This window comes from Chiloscyllium plagiosum, chromosome 25, assembly GCF_004010195.1.
Source record: "Chiloscyllium plagiosum isolate BGI_BamShark_2017 chromosome 25, ASM401019v2, whole genome shotgun sequence".
NCBI classification, from domain to species: domain Eukaryota; kingdom Metazoa; phylum Chordata; class Chondrichthyes; order Orectolobiformes; family Hemiscylliidae; genus Chiloscyllium; species Chiloscyllium plagiosum.
The window spans coordinates 48,126,828-48,142,615 of record NC_057734.1 but is presented as its reverse complement, the minus strand read 5'-3'; the positions used below and the strand labels follow the sequence as shown (position 1 = coordinate 48,142,615).

Genomic DNA, 15,788 nt, shown 5'->3' with positions numbered 1-15,788 from the left:
CTTGGATGAAGGGGCCGATTGGATTGTAGCCAGATTTACTGATGGTACCCAAGACATGTAGGAAAGTAATATATCAGGAGGACACAAAAAAAAGGAGGAAGTGAGGACTGCAGATGCTGGAGATCAGAGTTGAGAGTGTGGTACTGGAAAAGCACAGCAAGTCAGGCAACATCCGAGGAGCAGGAAAATCGACGTTTCGGGCATAAGCCTGACCTGCTGTGCTTTTCCAGCACCACATTTTCAATAAAAAATATAAAAGCAAAGAGTGTGGGCAAAAAGAGAGTATAATGAGAGAAAGTGAGAGGTTGTCCATTTTGGCAGATCAAAAGCAGATTATTTAGACGGATAGAGATTGCAGAATACTGCTATACAAAGGGATTTGAGCCTCCTAGGACATGAATCAAAACATTAGCATGCAGTTACAGCAAGTAATTAAGGCAGCAAATAGAATATTGGCCTTTATTGCAAGGGGAATGCACTCCAAATTTCAGGAGATCTTGCTTTAACTGAGCAGGAAATTGGGGATACTACCTGTAGTACTGAACACAGTCTGGGCTCCATAAGGAAGGACAGATTTGTATTGAAATAGTTCGATGGTGCATTTGAAGGAGGTGCTGTCTCACGAGGAAAGGTTGAGCAGATTTGGCATGCATTCAATGGGGCTCAGAAGAATCAGAAGTCATCTAACTGAAACATGAAAGGTTCCAAGGTGCTTGGCAGGGTAGATACTGAGAAGATGTTTGCCCTCATTGGGGAATCTAGAACTAGGGTTGCAAAGTCAAAAAAAAGGTCTCCCGTTGAGGATGTAGATGAGGAGTGATTTATTCTTACAGAAGATCACAAGTCTTTGAAATTTTCTAGCCCAGAGAGCAGTGAAGGCTTAATTAGACAGATTTTTGATTGACAAAAGGAGGGTTTTTGGGACAGGTTGTAAAATGGAGTTGAAGCCACAATCAGATCAACCATGATCCTATTAGAAGGTACAGCAGGTTTGATGGGTTGTATAGCCTACTGCTCCTATTTCTTATGATTTTATGATTCTTAAATTCATACAGAAATAAGAAGTATATTGAGGCAGTTATGCTGCAATGTTTTCAATTCATTCTTTTAAATTTTTTCCAGCACTACCGACAGACTTGTACTTGTGAGCATACAAGCCCAGTATCAATATAATTCAGAATGCACTTGCTAAATTCAGCTTCGACCCTGAAAGAACATTATATGCACCTGGGCCTATTACATCACAGTTCAAGTTGACACAGCACATTGCTTTCAAACACCCATTTCACTGCAGACAAACTTTAGTGACAGTATTCTTCCGCTGGTTTATATTTGCAGTTAACATTCTTGTTTGTTCATGCTTGATGAAGAATGTGCAAGCTTACAGCAATTTTTCCTAGCTCGGTGCTCATTTACACATGAGAAATCCATATATATATGGCGCGCACACACACAGCTCCATTTAGGATCAAGTCTATTTTTAGATGTGCTTCACAATAATCAGAAACAGTTGTAGGCTGGTCAAATAGGGTACGTTAGTGTCAGGTCAATGGACTGGACCTGTTACCCGGAGGATGAGCTTTTGAGACATATCTTCGGAATGTCAGAATTTTAATTTGTTTAGAAAATCTGGAAATGAAAAGTTGACACTGGTAAAAAGAGGTACACAGAATGCAAATGTGAGACACTGAGAGGAGGGAAATCTAACAGCACTAACAGTGTCAATATTTTTCATGTCAACCATGAAATGACCAAGAACCTTGGAGAGAATTCATCTCCAGTGGTTCTGTTAAATGCCTCAAAGCACTTAAAAGAAACACACCTTAATGGGTTAATTAAAATCTCAAACTGTCCTGGCAGCCTACAGCGTCAATGCAACATTGTAAATATCAACTGTCATACAGACTGTGTGCGCGCGTGTGCTGATAGGACATGCAAGCTGAGCATCAGAAATGGTTCAGCATTACTTCGGATTACAACTCACTGAAATCACACAGGACTTTCACAGAAATAAGTCGTTACGATACATCCCATGGTCAAAAAACATCAGCAGAAAAGGGTATTCAAATATATCCAGCATTTACTCTTTGTTTTCCCAAATACATCCAGCTATTGAACAGTTCTCCAAACAGTTGCTCCATGTACCCTCATACTAACTGCACTTCATTCTGTTCATTTATGAAGGAGAAATACCATCACCAGGCCATAATTTCAAAGTCTGTAGGTGACATAAAACAGAAATATATTAAACAATGAGAAAGATTATGGTCAGACTGGTGTAATGGGCAGACACCAAAGTAGTGTGAAGTGATTCATTTTGTTAGGAAGTCAGGGGAGAAGCAACATTAACTAAATGGTAGAATTTTAAAATGTGGTGGATTCGGAGAAACTGCAGGTAAATTATATATCAATCTTTGAAGGTGACAGAAGTTTGGCAATCTATTAAGAAGCATTGGAGATCCATGGCTTTATTAATAATGGATGATTTTAAAAGCAAGAAAGTTATGCCAAAGCTTTATTGCAAACACTTACTATGCCTCAGCTGGATAGCGTTCAACATACAGTTAAGGCCTTGAAGAGGACACCAGAGACTTATTGGGATGGTACTAGGAATAAGAGTTCAATTGCACTGTGTGACTGAAGCTATATTTGTTCTCCATAGAAGAGAATTAAGAGATGATTTTATGGAGGTATTGAAAATCATGAACAGACTTGATGATATAATGAAGGAATGAGTAGTAACAGGGTTGGCAACTAGGGAATACAGAGTTAACCTGAGTGCAAAAAGAAGTGACAGCAAGAAATGTTTGTTTTTAAATAATCTGAGACTCAACAGTAACATTCAACAGATAAGTATGTGAATTAGAGATTTACTGAGCTACGGGAGAAAAGCACAGAAATGGATTCTACCAATAAGTTGGCAGGGGGATGATATGCTGAACAAGCATTCTGTTTAGTTGTATTGTTCAACAAAGTCATTTAAATTTCTAAAGAACACATTTACAATTTTACAGCAAGTTATAATAAAGAGAGAAGAGGTTGTCACTTAAAGATCCCAAAGAAGTATCATTGCCTCCTTTTGTACCTAGACTAAGATTATGCAGAGGTCAACCAAAACTAATGTAAATATAGAAATTTCTCTCCATGCTATCTCCAAAATTACTGTGAGAAACTGCAAACATCAACAGCAACGAAGAGGACAGCTGGATGTCACTGTAGCTTTACAGAAACTTTGTTCCCCTCTCTCCTTTCTGCTTGATCCCAACTACATGTATTCTGCCCTGTTGCTAGTATTCAGACAGCCACTAGATGGCAATTCAGAGCAACCGAGATTCATTTCAGTGGCTTTCTGCTTCACTGCAGCGTTGAGCTGACTATATCTTGTCCACTTGACACCAGCTCATTGTCTGATCCTTTTACAAAGGTTTTAACACAAAATGAGGGAGAAAAGAAATGTGATTCAATACCTCCGTTCCCCCATTCCCCAAATTTTTAAGGGCACCTACAGCCCTCTTGGACCTTGCTTAAATTGTCAGTCTTCATAATTAAATCTTGACAATAAGTGTCAGCTTGCAGCCACAGAAAAGGTAGACATTCCTACCTCATCTATGTTTTTACACAAGCAATTTCTAGTTGCAATCACAAATGGAACTTACTTTCTTGATCCTCCATACATCAGGATACTAAAACTAATTCAATACTGAACAATAATTAAACACAAACCTGTGCAGCTCAATGCAGAACTGGGTGGTGTCCTTAACAACGAAGCCATCAGTTAACTTAGCAGCTGTTTCACCCTGGGATGTTTTGGCCACTGGTTTCTTAGGGAACATACAAATGAATTGGGATTGTAGGATTGAAAGAAAGATCTTCATTTATATAGTGTTGAATAATATCAGGATGTTCCAGAGCACTCTGTAGCTAATGAAATGCTTCTGAAATGTTTTAAAGTGGGAAATTAGATAGTCATTTTGCACAAAGCAAGGCCCACAAATACATTCTGGAGAAGATTGAATTGTTTTCAACAATGTTGATTAAACATTAACTAGGATACCAAAGACCATTTCCCATTCCTCACCCCAAACATAGGATCTCTGCATCTGCCTCAGAGAGCAGTCAAATTCCCAAGTCAGTTGAAAGGCAACCAGCTGAGACAGCAGAACTCCCTCAAGACAGAATTCAAATCTCTGGAGTGGAACTCCCTCTCACGCAAGCGGAAAGCTCTAGCCACTGGACTCCGGCTGATGTCCACTGTGCATAGCAACTGCTTTTTCATCAGCAGTACTAACTGGCAGATAAATATTCTTGTCCAGATACTGGCTAAAACTTGCAACTTGTGACTTTGTAGCAGAGACAAATAGCACAGATACATTAAAGGACAAACTATCTATATACACAGGGAGAAATGAATTGTTTGACTGCAGTCGCAGGAACTTCTTACAGTCAAGCTTGTACAAATCTGAATAGAATACAGGATGACCCACCCATTATTTTGGGAGCATCTGCCTCAATAGTCGAATTTAAAAAGAGAAGGATATACTTTGGTGGTGTGTGTGTGTTTACCATATCCAATTTTTTTTTCAAAAACTGTCCTATTCCCATAAGGAAATGTCTAGGTCTAAACAGCCCATCTCCAACATTATACACTTCTGTAATATGGGTCTTGTATTTTGCTCTACAGACAGTGCACAGGAGCGCTTTGTTTTTACCCAAAACAGTTCTGCCAATTGCAACAGAAGTCAACATTTCAGACAGTGAAAGCAAATTGACCTGAAGTTATCCAACACATCATGCAATCTCCTTCCCAACTTTTGACCCCACCTACTCACATCCTGTCTAACATGAAGACCAATTTCTATCAATGGAGAGAATCTACAGTATTCATCCTTGCAAATTACTTTTCAGATGTCCCTCCGAAACCCAAAATATTGTCTCTATGCAGTGACTATTACCCACCAACTCAGAAATGAGAAGTAGAATTAAACCACAGAGATCAGTCATGACCCCAGTTTAATCCCAATTCTCTTCCTTTTCTTCATACTATTTAATAGGTTATGGAACTATTATCATTATTTTTTATAGCTGCTGGATCAATACCCTGGAACATCCCCCCCCCCCCCAACAACATTTTAGGTGTCTCTCCACCACATGGACTGCAGCAGTTCAAGAAGATAGCTCACCACCACCCTTTCAACGGCAATTAAGGATGGGTATAGAATGATGGCTAGCCAGCAATGCTCACATCTCATGAATGCATAGCAATTAAAACAAACATCCTTAGAAAATACTGTTGGTTTTTAACATTATTGGGGGGAAGAAATGGGGTCACTTAAGTTCCTGCCTACGATTATTTCTTTATTTACTTGTAATTTCATTATTTCTTCTTGAGGAATATTGACAAACATGCACCGCACGAGTATTTCTCACTGTGAAAATCACATCACTTTGCAGACTTAAGGGAAATTCAGAATAAAAATATTTGCTTAAAAGAAAACTCCACACTGTTATAAAGCACTCAACAGATATCAAAAAGGACAGCAATCCTGTGAAAAAAAAACTTTTCAAGTCTCTTCAGCACCCAACATTTCACCCTGTTGATCCAACAATCCTAGCAGTAGTAAAACTCAGCAATTCACCCAATTCAGGTTATAGCAACTTTAAGAAACAGTACCCAACTCTTTTATGTTACATTTGCCCAGACTCTAATGTTCTAAGCAATTTGTGCCTGCCATTAAATGCTTTGTCACAGACATGGCATCTGCTCAAAGGCAAATTACTTGCTTTGAGCAAGGGAGAAAAACTTGAAAGAGAAGTTGATTAATTTGAAAGAATACACTTTAAAGATGTAACATATACCCATCTCAAATCTCCTTCCCACAGTGGGGTTCATTCCTCGCCTAGCCAAGTAAAGGACCTTTCATTCTAAAACTTGTTATCCACAATTGAAAATTTTGCAAGTTGCCATCTTGCAGTTTGAACACAAATCAAATAAACCTCCCCAAGATTAATTCCCAACTCAAATTAATCCATTCTAATAACAAGCTTCCACCAGTAGCTTATCTCTACAGTAACTTTTTTTTCCAGAATGGCAGTTTGATTTTTTTAAAAAATACATCTTCTGTTTAGAGGTTCTCATTTCCACAAATCACTATTTCTCAGAAACTAAATATGTTCATACAAATTAAATCTGTGCAGCTTCGATTCCTGCTAATCTCAGAACAGGTTGGATTACAGATTTTAAACACTTCCATTTCTGTGTTTTATGCAGTCCTCGTAAGAGTTGCAGTTTATCTACGTGTCAATACTCACCTTACCTTATGAAAGACACCGATCTTGTTGGACACAGTTCAACTGCTGCAGGGCAGCCTCATGTCCCTTGCTATCTCAGTATGCAAACGTAAACAATGAATGGCTATCAAGCTCCAAATGGGCAGTGCAACAAATGAAGCCAATCCCAATTCTGTCTGCACTTGATCAGTCCATTAGCAATTTCTGGAAGAGTCATTGCATAGAATTCAGGATCAGTATTGTTGGGGTACCTTCTGGGGCTTCAAAGAAGAGCATAGTCTAACTTAACATAAATACTCAACTTCTGTACATACCTCAAGGAAACGTCACTGACAAAGTCATTAAGAACAGGAACCAGAGGCCAATTTTTCCATACCAGCTCAGAGTTCATCATGAGGGACCCACAACATCCATACTACAATCTGGCTCCAACTACTCTATGCACGATGCACATAGGTAGTATCTAAGGGTCAAAGCAATAACATTCAGACTTGGTGGAAACTCAAACAGAACAAAGCACTTAAGTCAGCCTTTTAAATGTAATCAAGCCGACAGAAATCTTAACCTAAATAGGACATTTATTGGGAAATATTTTTGGGTTTATCAGAGTATCTTTCATTCATTAGCAATGAAGAGCATTTTGCTAATAATCAGCACAAACTTCTGGATTTTGAGACAAGGAAGGAAAAAAGTCAGTAGTGTACACATAGTCTATATCTAGCACAAGAGACCTGGCTTCAAAATGTTCCTGGTTAGAGTCAAAAAAGACGGGTTGTTTTTGCAGAGGCCAACCCAAAACTAATGTAAATATAGAAATTTCTCTCCATGCCCATGTTCTAGCTCCAAAGTTACTGAGAACCTGCAAATATCAACAGCAACGAGGACAGCTGGATCTCACTGCAGCTTTACAGAAACTGTTTGTTTGTTTGTTCTCCTGTCCTTTCTGCTTGATCTCAACTACAAGTACGTGTCTTCCCTGTTGCTAGTTAGCTGCTAGTATTCAGGCAGCCACTAGATGCTGGAATCTAAAGTAGACAGGCAAGAAGCTGGAAGAATACAGCAAGCTAGGCAGCATCAGGAGGTGGAGAAGTCGACCTATTGGCTTGCTGTGTTCTTCCAGCCTCCTTTAACATGTTCCAAACAGATGCAATAAAAAGATTGCTGGCCCTACAATAACGGCAGTAAATGAAAGGGAATTCAGCACCATATTCAACCAGTTACTGTAGAATGCCTCTGAATTACAAGTTAATAACACAACTCAGAGAATCTGTAAAAATAGTTGACATGGAAATAGAAAAGTTTGTTTTTGATACACTTTGTGGCAGCATGTGGTCTGTGCCAGACCTGACCTGAGCAAGTGTGCCAAATTAGCATGTCACCGAAGTGGTAAAGTGTCTTATTTCCTAGTACAAAACCTCACCAAATATACAAATATATAGATATACATATATAAAACAAGACAAAACATAAATTATGACATCCCTCAAAGTATCCATAATATTAAATTTAATGTGGGACTAACCATGACAAACTTTTCGTCCCATTCAAACTCAAATGAAAAGGATAAGAAACTGATCCTGCTGTTGGATGGAAAATTACACAGGCCTAGATCCTTTCAAAATTGATGTGGTCTCCTACATCAAAGCTCAACAGGCACCTCAAGCATGCCATTGACCCAAACATAGGTTTAGTTTAAAACGCTGGTTTTGATTACTGAAATAGAATTGTAAAGAGTATTAAAATAAAAATGTTTTTTCTTCTCTTTCTCTCGCTCGCCCATCTCCACATTGCTATGACCCAATTGTTCCTTTCAGGTGCTAAGCTATGTCAAAAAAACAGTGACAATATGACTGAACATCAGCATAATTAGCAGAAATTAAGGCTATTTATCCACTTTCTCAGACAAGTTACTTGACTACTGCACTGCCACCTCTTAGTTTGCCATGAGTGTACAGCAACACTCAACCACCTACACCTGACAGGCAACTCCTAGATTCAAAATTACCCATTCTGACTGCAGTAATAATTTTGATATAGGACATTCTGTCATAACGTGTTTTGTCAATGTGAATTCGCTGTGACACGACTAATTGTGGATGCTGTTTTTACAACACAACGTTTTAAAACACGTGTTGGCTGTAACATGATTACAGCACCAATACTTTAAGAGCCATTTTTAAAGCACAATTTTTCTATAATGCAGGGTTGCACCAGAAAGCAACCAATGTGTTATAAAGAACTGACTGTATTACAACTATACCATTCACAGAAAATGCAATTTCAGTTTCATTTCGGGTCAGGCAAGATCTGAACGCTAATCTGCGTTTACTATCGTTTTATTGTAAAGATAATGGTTAATCTCACTCTAGTTAATTCTGTTAAGTACTGACCATTCTTTTCTTATAGCTTCTGCTATGCTGATCAAACTGCAGTTTCAAAGCATAATCACCTTCGTTTTTTTTTAAATGCGCACTTCAGGTGGAAATCACATTATACGGATTTTGGAACATCATCATCAATTGTATGAAGACTATTTCTCTCTAATTTTACCAAAGGCATTAGTACCAAAGACATTACAATATTAATAAAATCAAATTGCTTAACTTCAACTCCATTCCTAGTTGATAAATAAACATGAATAAAAATCAAGAACCCCATGTGACAGTCCATTAACTAACTGAAGATCTGGTGCAGTTGTCCCTTTGGACTCCAAAGACTTGACCTGTACAAGAAAAGCCTTTTTACTGTTCCATCTGTTTTCATTCTACCTTGAAGCCTTCAAAAACAAACTTTAAGTTTCACATAATATGTGCACAAAACTTTGTTAATCTCTAGCTCCTATCACAGGTTCCTTTTTCTATTTTAAAACAAAAAGTTAATCTCCTCAATATAAATTTGGCAAGAGAATGCTTTCATCCCAATGTTGTGTGCAGTTATTCATTGCTCTGAAGAGCTGAAAGCCTGCCTGCATTTGGTGCCAAAGGAGACAAAACGAATGGTTAAAATGCCCAGCAAAGTGATACATCTTTAGCAACTTACAACACAGTTTCCATTAAAAAATTAGATTAGATGGAAGGATTTTTGCATGTGCATGTGCATTAGTGGGGAAAAAAGCACACAAGCCTTAAAACATATGATTCAACTTTCCAAAAATTAGGGCCTTGAATAAGGGTAAATGCTGATAAAGGGATGTGGGTTTTCTCTCCATCAGCAGCTAATGACTGCAGGTAGAATTCACTTTGAAAATTGACCGCGCGCTCTGCTCTAAAGGTTAACTGGAATTTTCTCTCATCATTGTGTGCGTGCACTTGTAGGTATGTTTACAAATAATTCCTGTACTGAAATCATAACATCTGTTTCTGTTTTTTACAATTTAGTTACAAGTACCAAACAGCAGTATTTGATGCAAACACATGCATTGCGGTCAGCAATTTAGTGCTTGGTAGTACCCTTTAAGATGTTAACGTACTATCCCTCATCATCCAGACTAGCACATGGGTGACTCAAATAGCCACTTCTATTCACAAAAGCACTCAACAGTTCTATGACTTGCGTTAATATTTAAAGAAGGCACCCAACAACAATCACTGTGTTGTGAGAGAACTGTTCCTTTTTGGGTTTTGGAGTTATATCTTAATATTTGGACTAAACTGATCTTAACACCTGTATCTCAGCCATTCCATACTGTAGTTTTCGAAGTTAAATGACTTTTTAGTGTATACTTTTAGAATTTTAAAACATAAGAACATAAGAAACAGGAGCAGGAGTGAGCCATTTGGTCTCTCGAGTCTGCCCTACCAATTATTAATTTAATTGTGCAGACATGTTAGCTGGCATGAGTTATGTCTGCCAAAAGGACACACTGCAACCATCTATGAAAGCAGTTCTTTGGAAATAATTAGCTGCTGGAGATAACCCCCAATTCGCACACTGAGAGTGCTACAAATACACCTGCTACATCCAACTTGTGGGCAATTGACACCTTCTATATGAAAGGGTAACGAACTGTCTTCAACCCAAGAAAATGTCCTGGAGAACACCAAGTCTGATGGCCAGGCTGGTTACAGATCCAGCACCCATTGTTCTGTTTTCTATGTCATTTTTAAAAAGAAATTTGGACAATCTAAGTACTGCCATTACTTGGAAGCCGACCATCTTTTGTACTTTGAGAAGCTATTCCTGGATGAGACCTCACTTCTGCTCAGCAGAGTCCTCAGTGCTTGGTTCAGGCTCTGGGCCAGGATCAGGATCAGCTAAAGAAGAGCCAAATGCATTCTGTACAATCTGAAACCCAAAAGACTCCAAGAGAGACATGTTTTGCTGGGGTGAAAAGGGTGAGCTTAGGCCAGTGGGCAAGTCAGCCAGTGCACCAGCAGTGGGCTTGACATGGACCTTCAGCATATGCTTGTTCAGATAGGACTTGGATTTAAATACTGAGCCGCAGTCCGGGCAGTTGTACTTCTTCGGTTCAGCATACTGCTCGGCATTGGCTTCCATTTTAACTTTTCCATTGTTGAGGTCACATTGAAAAGACTCATCCTGGTCATGTTTCAAAGGAGACTTAAGGTCACTGATGTCAGAGAGATCTCCAAATGAGTCAGAGTTGTCCTGTGAGTCCTGATGCTGACATTTCAATCCATCCATCTCACCATCTGCAGAAACACAGCAAAATCAATGTTAGCCACAGCCTGCAGTGGCATAAAGAAATCAAATATAACATCCTCCATAACATCTGATTCTGTGACCTGGCTGTGGCTTTAAGGCTTGCTTCACTTTGCAGAATATGTTTTTGATCTAAGGACTTTCCATTAATTTACATACTACACTCAGAACATTCACCAATAAACAATTCTTAAACCTAAATTAATTGTTTTGGAAGAGCTACATTTGCATTTGGTTGACAGCAAACATCCTGGAATAACTATGCACTATTTACTTGTCCATGAGTTTAGACCAGAGGGAAAAATATTCTAGCCTATTCTTTTTCTCTCTCTCTCTCCTCCCCCACACCATAACCCTCTCAACTTCCCAGAATAGGTTATAGTGATGGCAGAGTGATAGACTAATGCACCCAATCTGGTATGGGAAGTTTCTGATGTTATGTTCCTGAATAAGGTGCAAGGGAAAAGTCACAAGGAAAATCCAAGATTAAACTTATGGGGCCACTCATACTACAATGTGATTACTACAGCAACACAGGGATCTGCAGGGTTGAAGAGACAATATAGCTAGTCTCAGAGTCTTAACAATAATTACCCGGTTTTCACAACTGGGGAAATATATACAAATTAAAAGCATTTAATTTTAAAAATCAAAGCTATATTAACTAAAATGAATATGTAAACTAAACAATACATTCACATCTACCAGGCATAATGTATCACTGAAAGTCTACTACATAATGTGCGAAGCTTGAGAGGAAATCAGAAAGCAGCTCTTTAATGATGAGTAACATACAGGTTCACTCAACCTGAAGCAATATAATTTAAAATGTTGGCATGTGGATATGAATTTTGACAAAATAAAGCAGAAAACAGGAAGTAGGATGACTTAAAATAATTCATGACACCTCATCTGAAAATATCAGTTTCAGATGAGCCGGGCAATTTGAATGCGCTGCATGTAACTTCATCTATTTAGACCATCCTTTTCTTGAAGTGTTAGTGACATTCATGAGACACCACCTCCTCACTTCTAGTCACTGAAATATTTGGGTCAGCTCAAGTTTTGTTTTGAAATGACAAATGCATTGGAAAACATTTTTATTCAACATCATTAGAACTTTAAATCCCACAACTTAGGCATTATTTTAAACCAAATTTCAAAGGTTGCTTTCTTTTCTTTTCAAAATTGCATAATTCTTCAAAAGAAACTATTGTACTGATTTGGTCAGTGAATAGTTTAAGCACATTCTCTGGAAATTGCTCTGTTCCCAACTTAAAAGATGATCAACCCATTTAAAGCCAACAGTTTAAATCTGTCACAGACTACTACTGAAAGGAATTACAAACAAACGTACATCTCACTGTGCAATTTCAATTCCTATTGGTTAAATACCTTCACTTTAGTCAGTTCAGTTCACCTCAACTTCAGCTATCTCTTCCAAAGTCTACTCAGTCCTTTGCCACAGAGCAGTTGGATCTCTGTCAACACTTCTTTTTTACAACAGGTATTCTTAGAAAGGCAAAGGTGATAATTCTTCTTTGCTGAACTACAAATATACATCCCTTTGTCCAAGCTGTTGCATGTGAATATGAGCACGTGTTCCCTGTCACGTAGTAAATTAATGCATTAAGCTGGAGCCATTAAGAACTGAATGCAAGATGGTAACCACGTAGAAATTAAATTTCAATGGTGCTCTCACTGTCAAAAGAATGCAACAAGCTCTAAGATGGGAGCAGCTTCTTTGATTTTGCATGAACTGGGCCTCACATTATGTTTAGTTTTTAATATGTGACCCTTAATATAGAAGTATATTGTCTCATTGCTCGTGCAAATGCACTGCATTAAGTTGGGGGCTTGGTAGTGGAATACTGCAAGAGCGCAAATAATTCCCTTTTAAGAGTGTTAGTATTTATGACAATTAGTTAGGAAAGACACTGCCTAATGTAGCACTAAGATTTAGCGTGTAATTTTGAATGCATATATTTCCTAACATTTGACTGTCATTACAATGCCCAGTGAGTGGGTGGGTGTGCAACAAAGATCCCTGCAACCATGGAGGGCAGGGGAGGGGACGAAAGCCACAATACCTCTCTTACAATGCTATCCACAGGCCTCTACTCAAATGTGCAAGTGTGGCTGGCAAAGAACAACAGGGAATGTTTGATGCTGCAGGTTTTGTGTAATATCTGCTGACAGAGAAAAAGAAATTGAGGGAAGAAATGAAATTGCATAGACCTCAGAAGTTGCTAGCCTTTCTGCAAATTCTATATCAGGATCCTGCATTAGGATGATAGATAGGACAGCACAGAAATCTCCAAATTGGATGGCGTGGGAGATATCATGCCCTTTGCCCAAATGTCATGAATGTTTCCTTTGAATAAATCTGTCTGTTAACACTACTATAGTCTAGACTATGACTGCGCTCTTGGTTTTGCCTGATGTCTCCAATCATGTCAGTGTAGATTCCATTATCAATCACTCCATTTACATTAGCATTTTGTCAGCAACAATTCTCGTTACCCTCTTCCCAAGTTGTTGAATGATGTTTCTTTAGCTCCAGTCATTCTCCAGAAAAAAAACAACCTTCTATAATGTTGTGTTATAGCCAACCAGAGACACAAAGATAGCAATTTTATTTGTTAGTTATTCTCAAGGATATTTTGTTCCTCTGCTCATAAGATTAAGCCACACTTAAAAACAGACAGTAGGAGTTGATAATTGCACCAGGTAAGGGAACTCAGATACATACCTGTGCCATCACTCCCCGTCACACAGATTAATACTTGTACAGTTCTTATCTAACCACTGATAACAGCATCTCCATGGTAAAACATTTATTCCTCAGCAGGTACCAGTATAGATTTACAGTAGGATTTGAGTCAAACAATGACTACTTCTGCATGGACCTGCCCACTCACACAATACAAAGAATGATGGCAGTTGGCTTGCCTTGTAACGAGCGTGTTCTGTCAAAGTGAAAAGCCATCTCCCCGCTCTGTGTTTGCTTGTGAATCGTGATCTGAGGCTGGGGCTTGCATCGCCTTTCACAAGGGTCAGAGGTGTGCGAGTTGGGCAGAGGGACACCATGGTGGGTTTTAATATGGACCCTTAAGTAGGAAGCAGTAGAAAAACCTGAGGAAAAAGACAGAAGAGATTCTGTCACTCCGTCAGATGAAACCCAAACTCTTCCAAGCCTTCCGTACATTTAAAATTAGAATATGCCACCAGTCTGATCTCTAGGGGGGCTGCTTATGTCCAACACATTTTTTTCTGAGCAGCTCTCTTCTCATTTTCGCCCTGTATAATGTGACACTTATCAAGCAGTCTGTTTTGACTTGGGAGAGAAAGACAGTAGTGATGCCACCAGGCTTAGTATATTGGCACTAGCGCATTATATGGAGTGCGGGAGAACTACAAACTATTACATTCTCATGCTTTATGGTACATTTAGTGGTACCATCACCCTCAAGCTGGTCTCAGCAAGACCATCATAAATGGGACATGTATCATCAGCATTTTAATATACCAGTGTTTTGCAGCCCCAAATATTCAATCCAGATAAGAGTCAAGGTTGGACATGCAAAGTCCAAAATTTGTAAAATGCTTTCCCAAACTGATATTGGGTGAAGAAAGCTTGCTTTCTAACTTAATTTCTCTTTAAGCAACATTCCTGAGCAAGATCTACCAGCAGACATCCCAAGGATCCAGGATTGGGGAATACAGGAAGCCACTAACAAGCTCCTTGTGCTAAATATATCTCTTGAATGGCAGGCTTTGGACTACATAGTGAGATGGCCCTTACTAAAGAGGTTCAGGACAAGCTGTCAACTTCCACCAACAGGGTCTGAATTCAAATGCCTAATACACTTGAAGGCCTAATACACTTGAAGTATGCAAAACAATGCTACATATTACAAAGACATGTCTCATCTACAGACTCTAAGTGATGGATTAATCATCTTAAACTCAGTGAATGAGGAAATCATTGTTTGGTTCCAGGGATTTACATTCACTGTGAAAAAGTGAAAAAAAGCTCCAAGTTAAGGATGGCCCTTTAGTCTACCAATTTAGATCAACTTTATATTTTTGAATATCTAACTAGAGGGAACACCTAGTGGAAACCACGTCTGGTGGACAGAGGTAGATAGTTTCCAATTTTAGCTGAGCTACCTGTTGGTATAATGCATGGGATAGAGAGGACTTAATGGAGACACAACGTCAACCTCAAAGGAAATTAACTACAGTAGTTTTTGCTTAGTCTTTGCAACACATCAGTACAGGCGGATGCTGTCAGAAGTCTTGTTTACCTGATCATTCAGTACATGGCTGTATACAGAATGTAAACATGAGGCATTAAGTAATTACAAGAGTACAGAACTGGACTTTGGTTTGAGAAGCTTGACTCTGAACACAGAATTTCAAATCAGATTTCCACTGAAGCAAACAAATCCTTCCATCTCAGGTCAAACTACACTCTTAGTGGAAAGTTGAAGTGGAGTGGAGTAGTTAAGATCAACCCATCCTAGTGCTCACCATCCAAACATGCCCGAATGCACATTAGTTCAGAGATTCAGCGTGGAGATCTCTGCAAAATTGACAATGCAATATTTCTTACTACAGCAGTATAGGAGACACATGAGCAAGAGAAGGAGGAAATAAAGCTAGAAAAATGAAATTAAAAAAGATACATACTGACAAAGAACAATATACAGTGGTAACAGAGTTAATAAATTGAATCACAAATAGAAACAGTGAAATCCTATAGTGATTGACTACCCAGAACAGGCCATCAACAGTTGACAGGAGAAAGTGAGGACTGCAGCTGCTGGAGATCA

The 15,788-nt window shown here is 38.7% G+C and overlaps 1 protein-coding gene across 2 annotated transcripts in view; it reads right to left on the bottom strand.

Annotated features, from left to right (window-relative positions):
* Positions 1-3,289: 3,289 nt before the first annotated feature.
* patz1 (POZ/BTB and AT hook containing zinc finger 1) overlaps positions 3,290-15,788 on the bottom strand; it is a 59,263-nt gene continuing 46,764 nt past the window's right edge. The window contains exons 4-5 of one of the 2 annotated variants that reach the window (XM_043716128.1): positions 13,903-14,085; positions 3,290-10,940 (exon numbers count right to left, since the gene is read on the bottom strand). In XM_043716128.1, coding sequence (XP_043572063.1) covers positions 10,480-10,940; positions 13,903-14,085 — 644 coding nt within the window. In that variant the 3' untranslated portion in view covers positions 3,290-10,479. The remainder of the gene's footprint in view (positions 10,941-13,902; positions 14,086-15,788) is intronic. The other variant, XM_043716129.1, reaches the window with a different exon arrangement.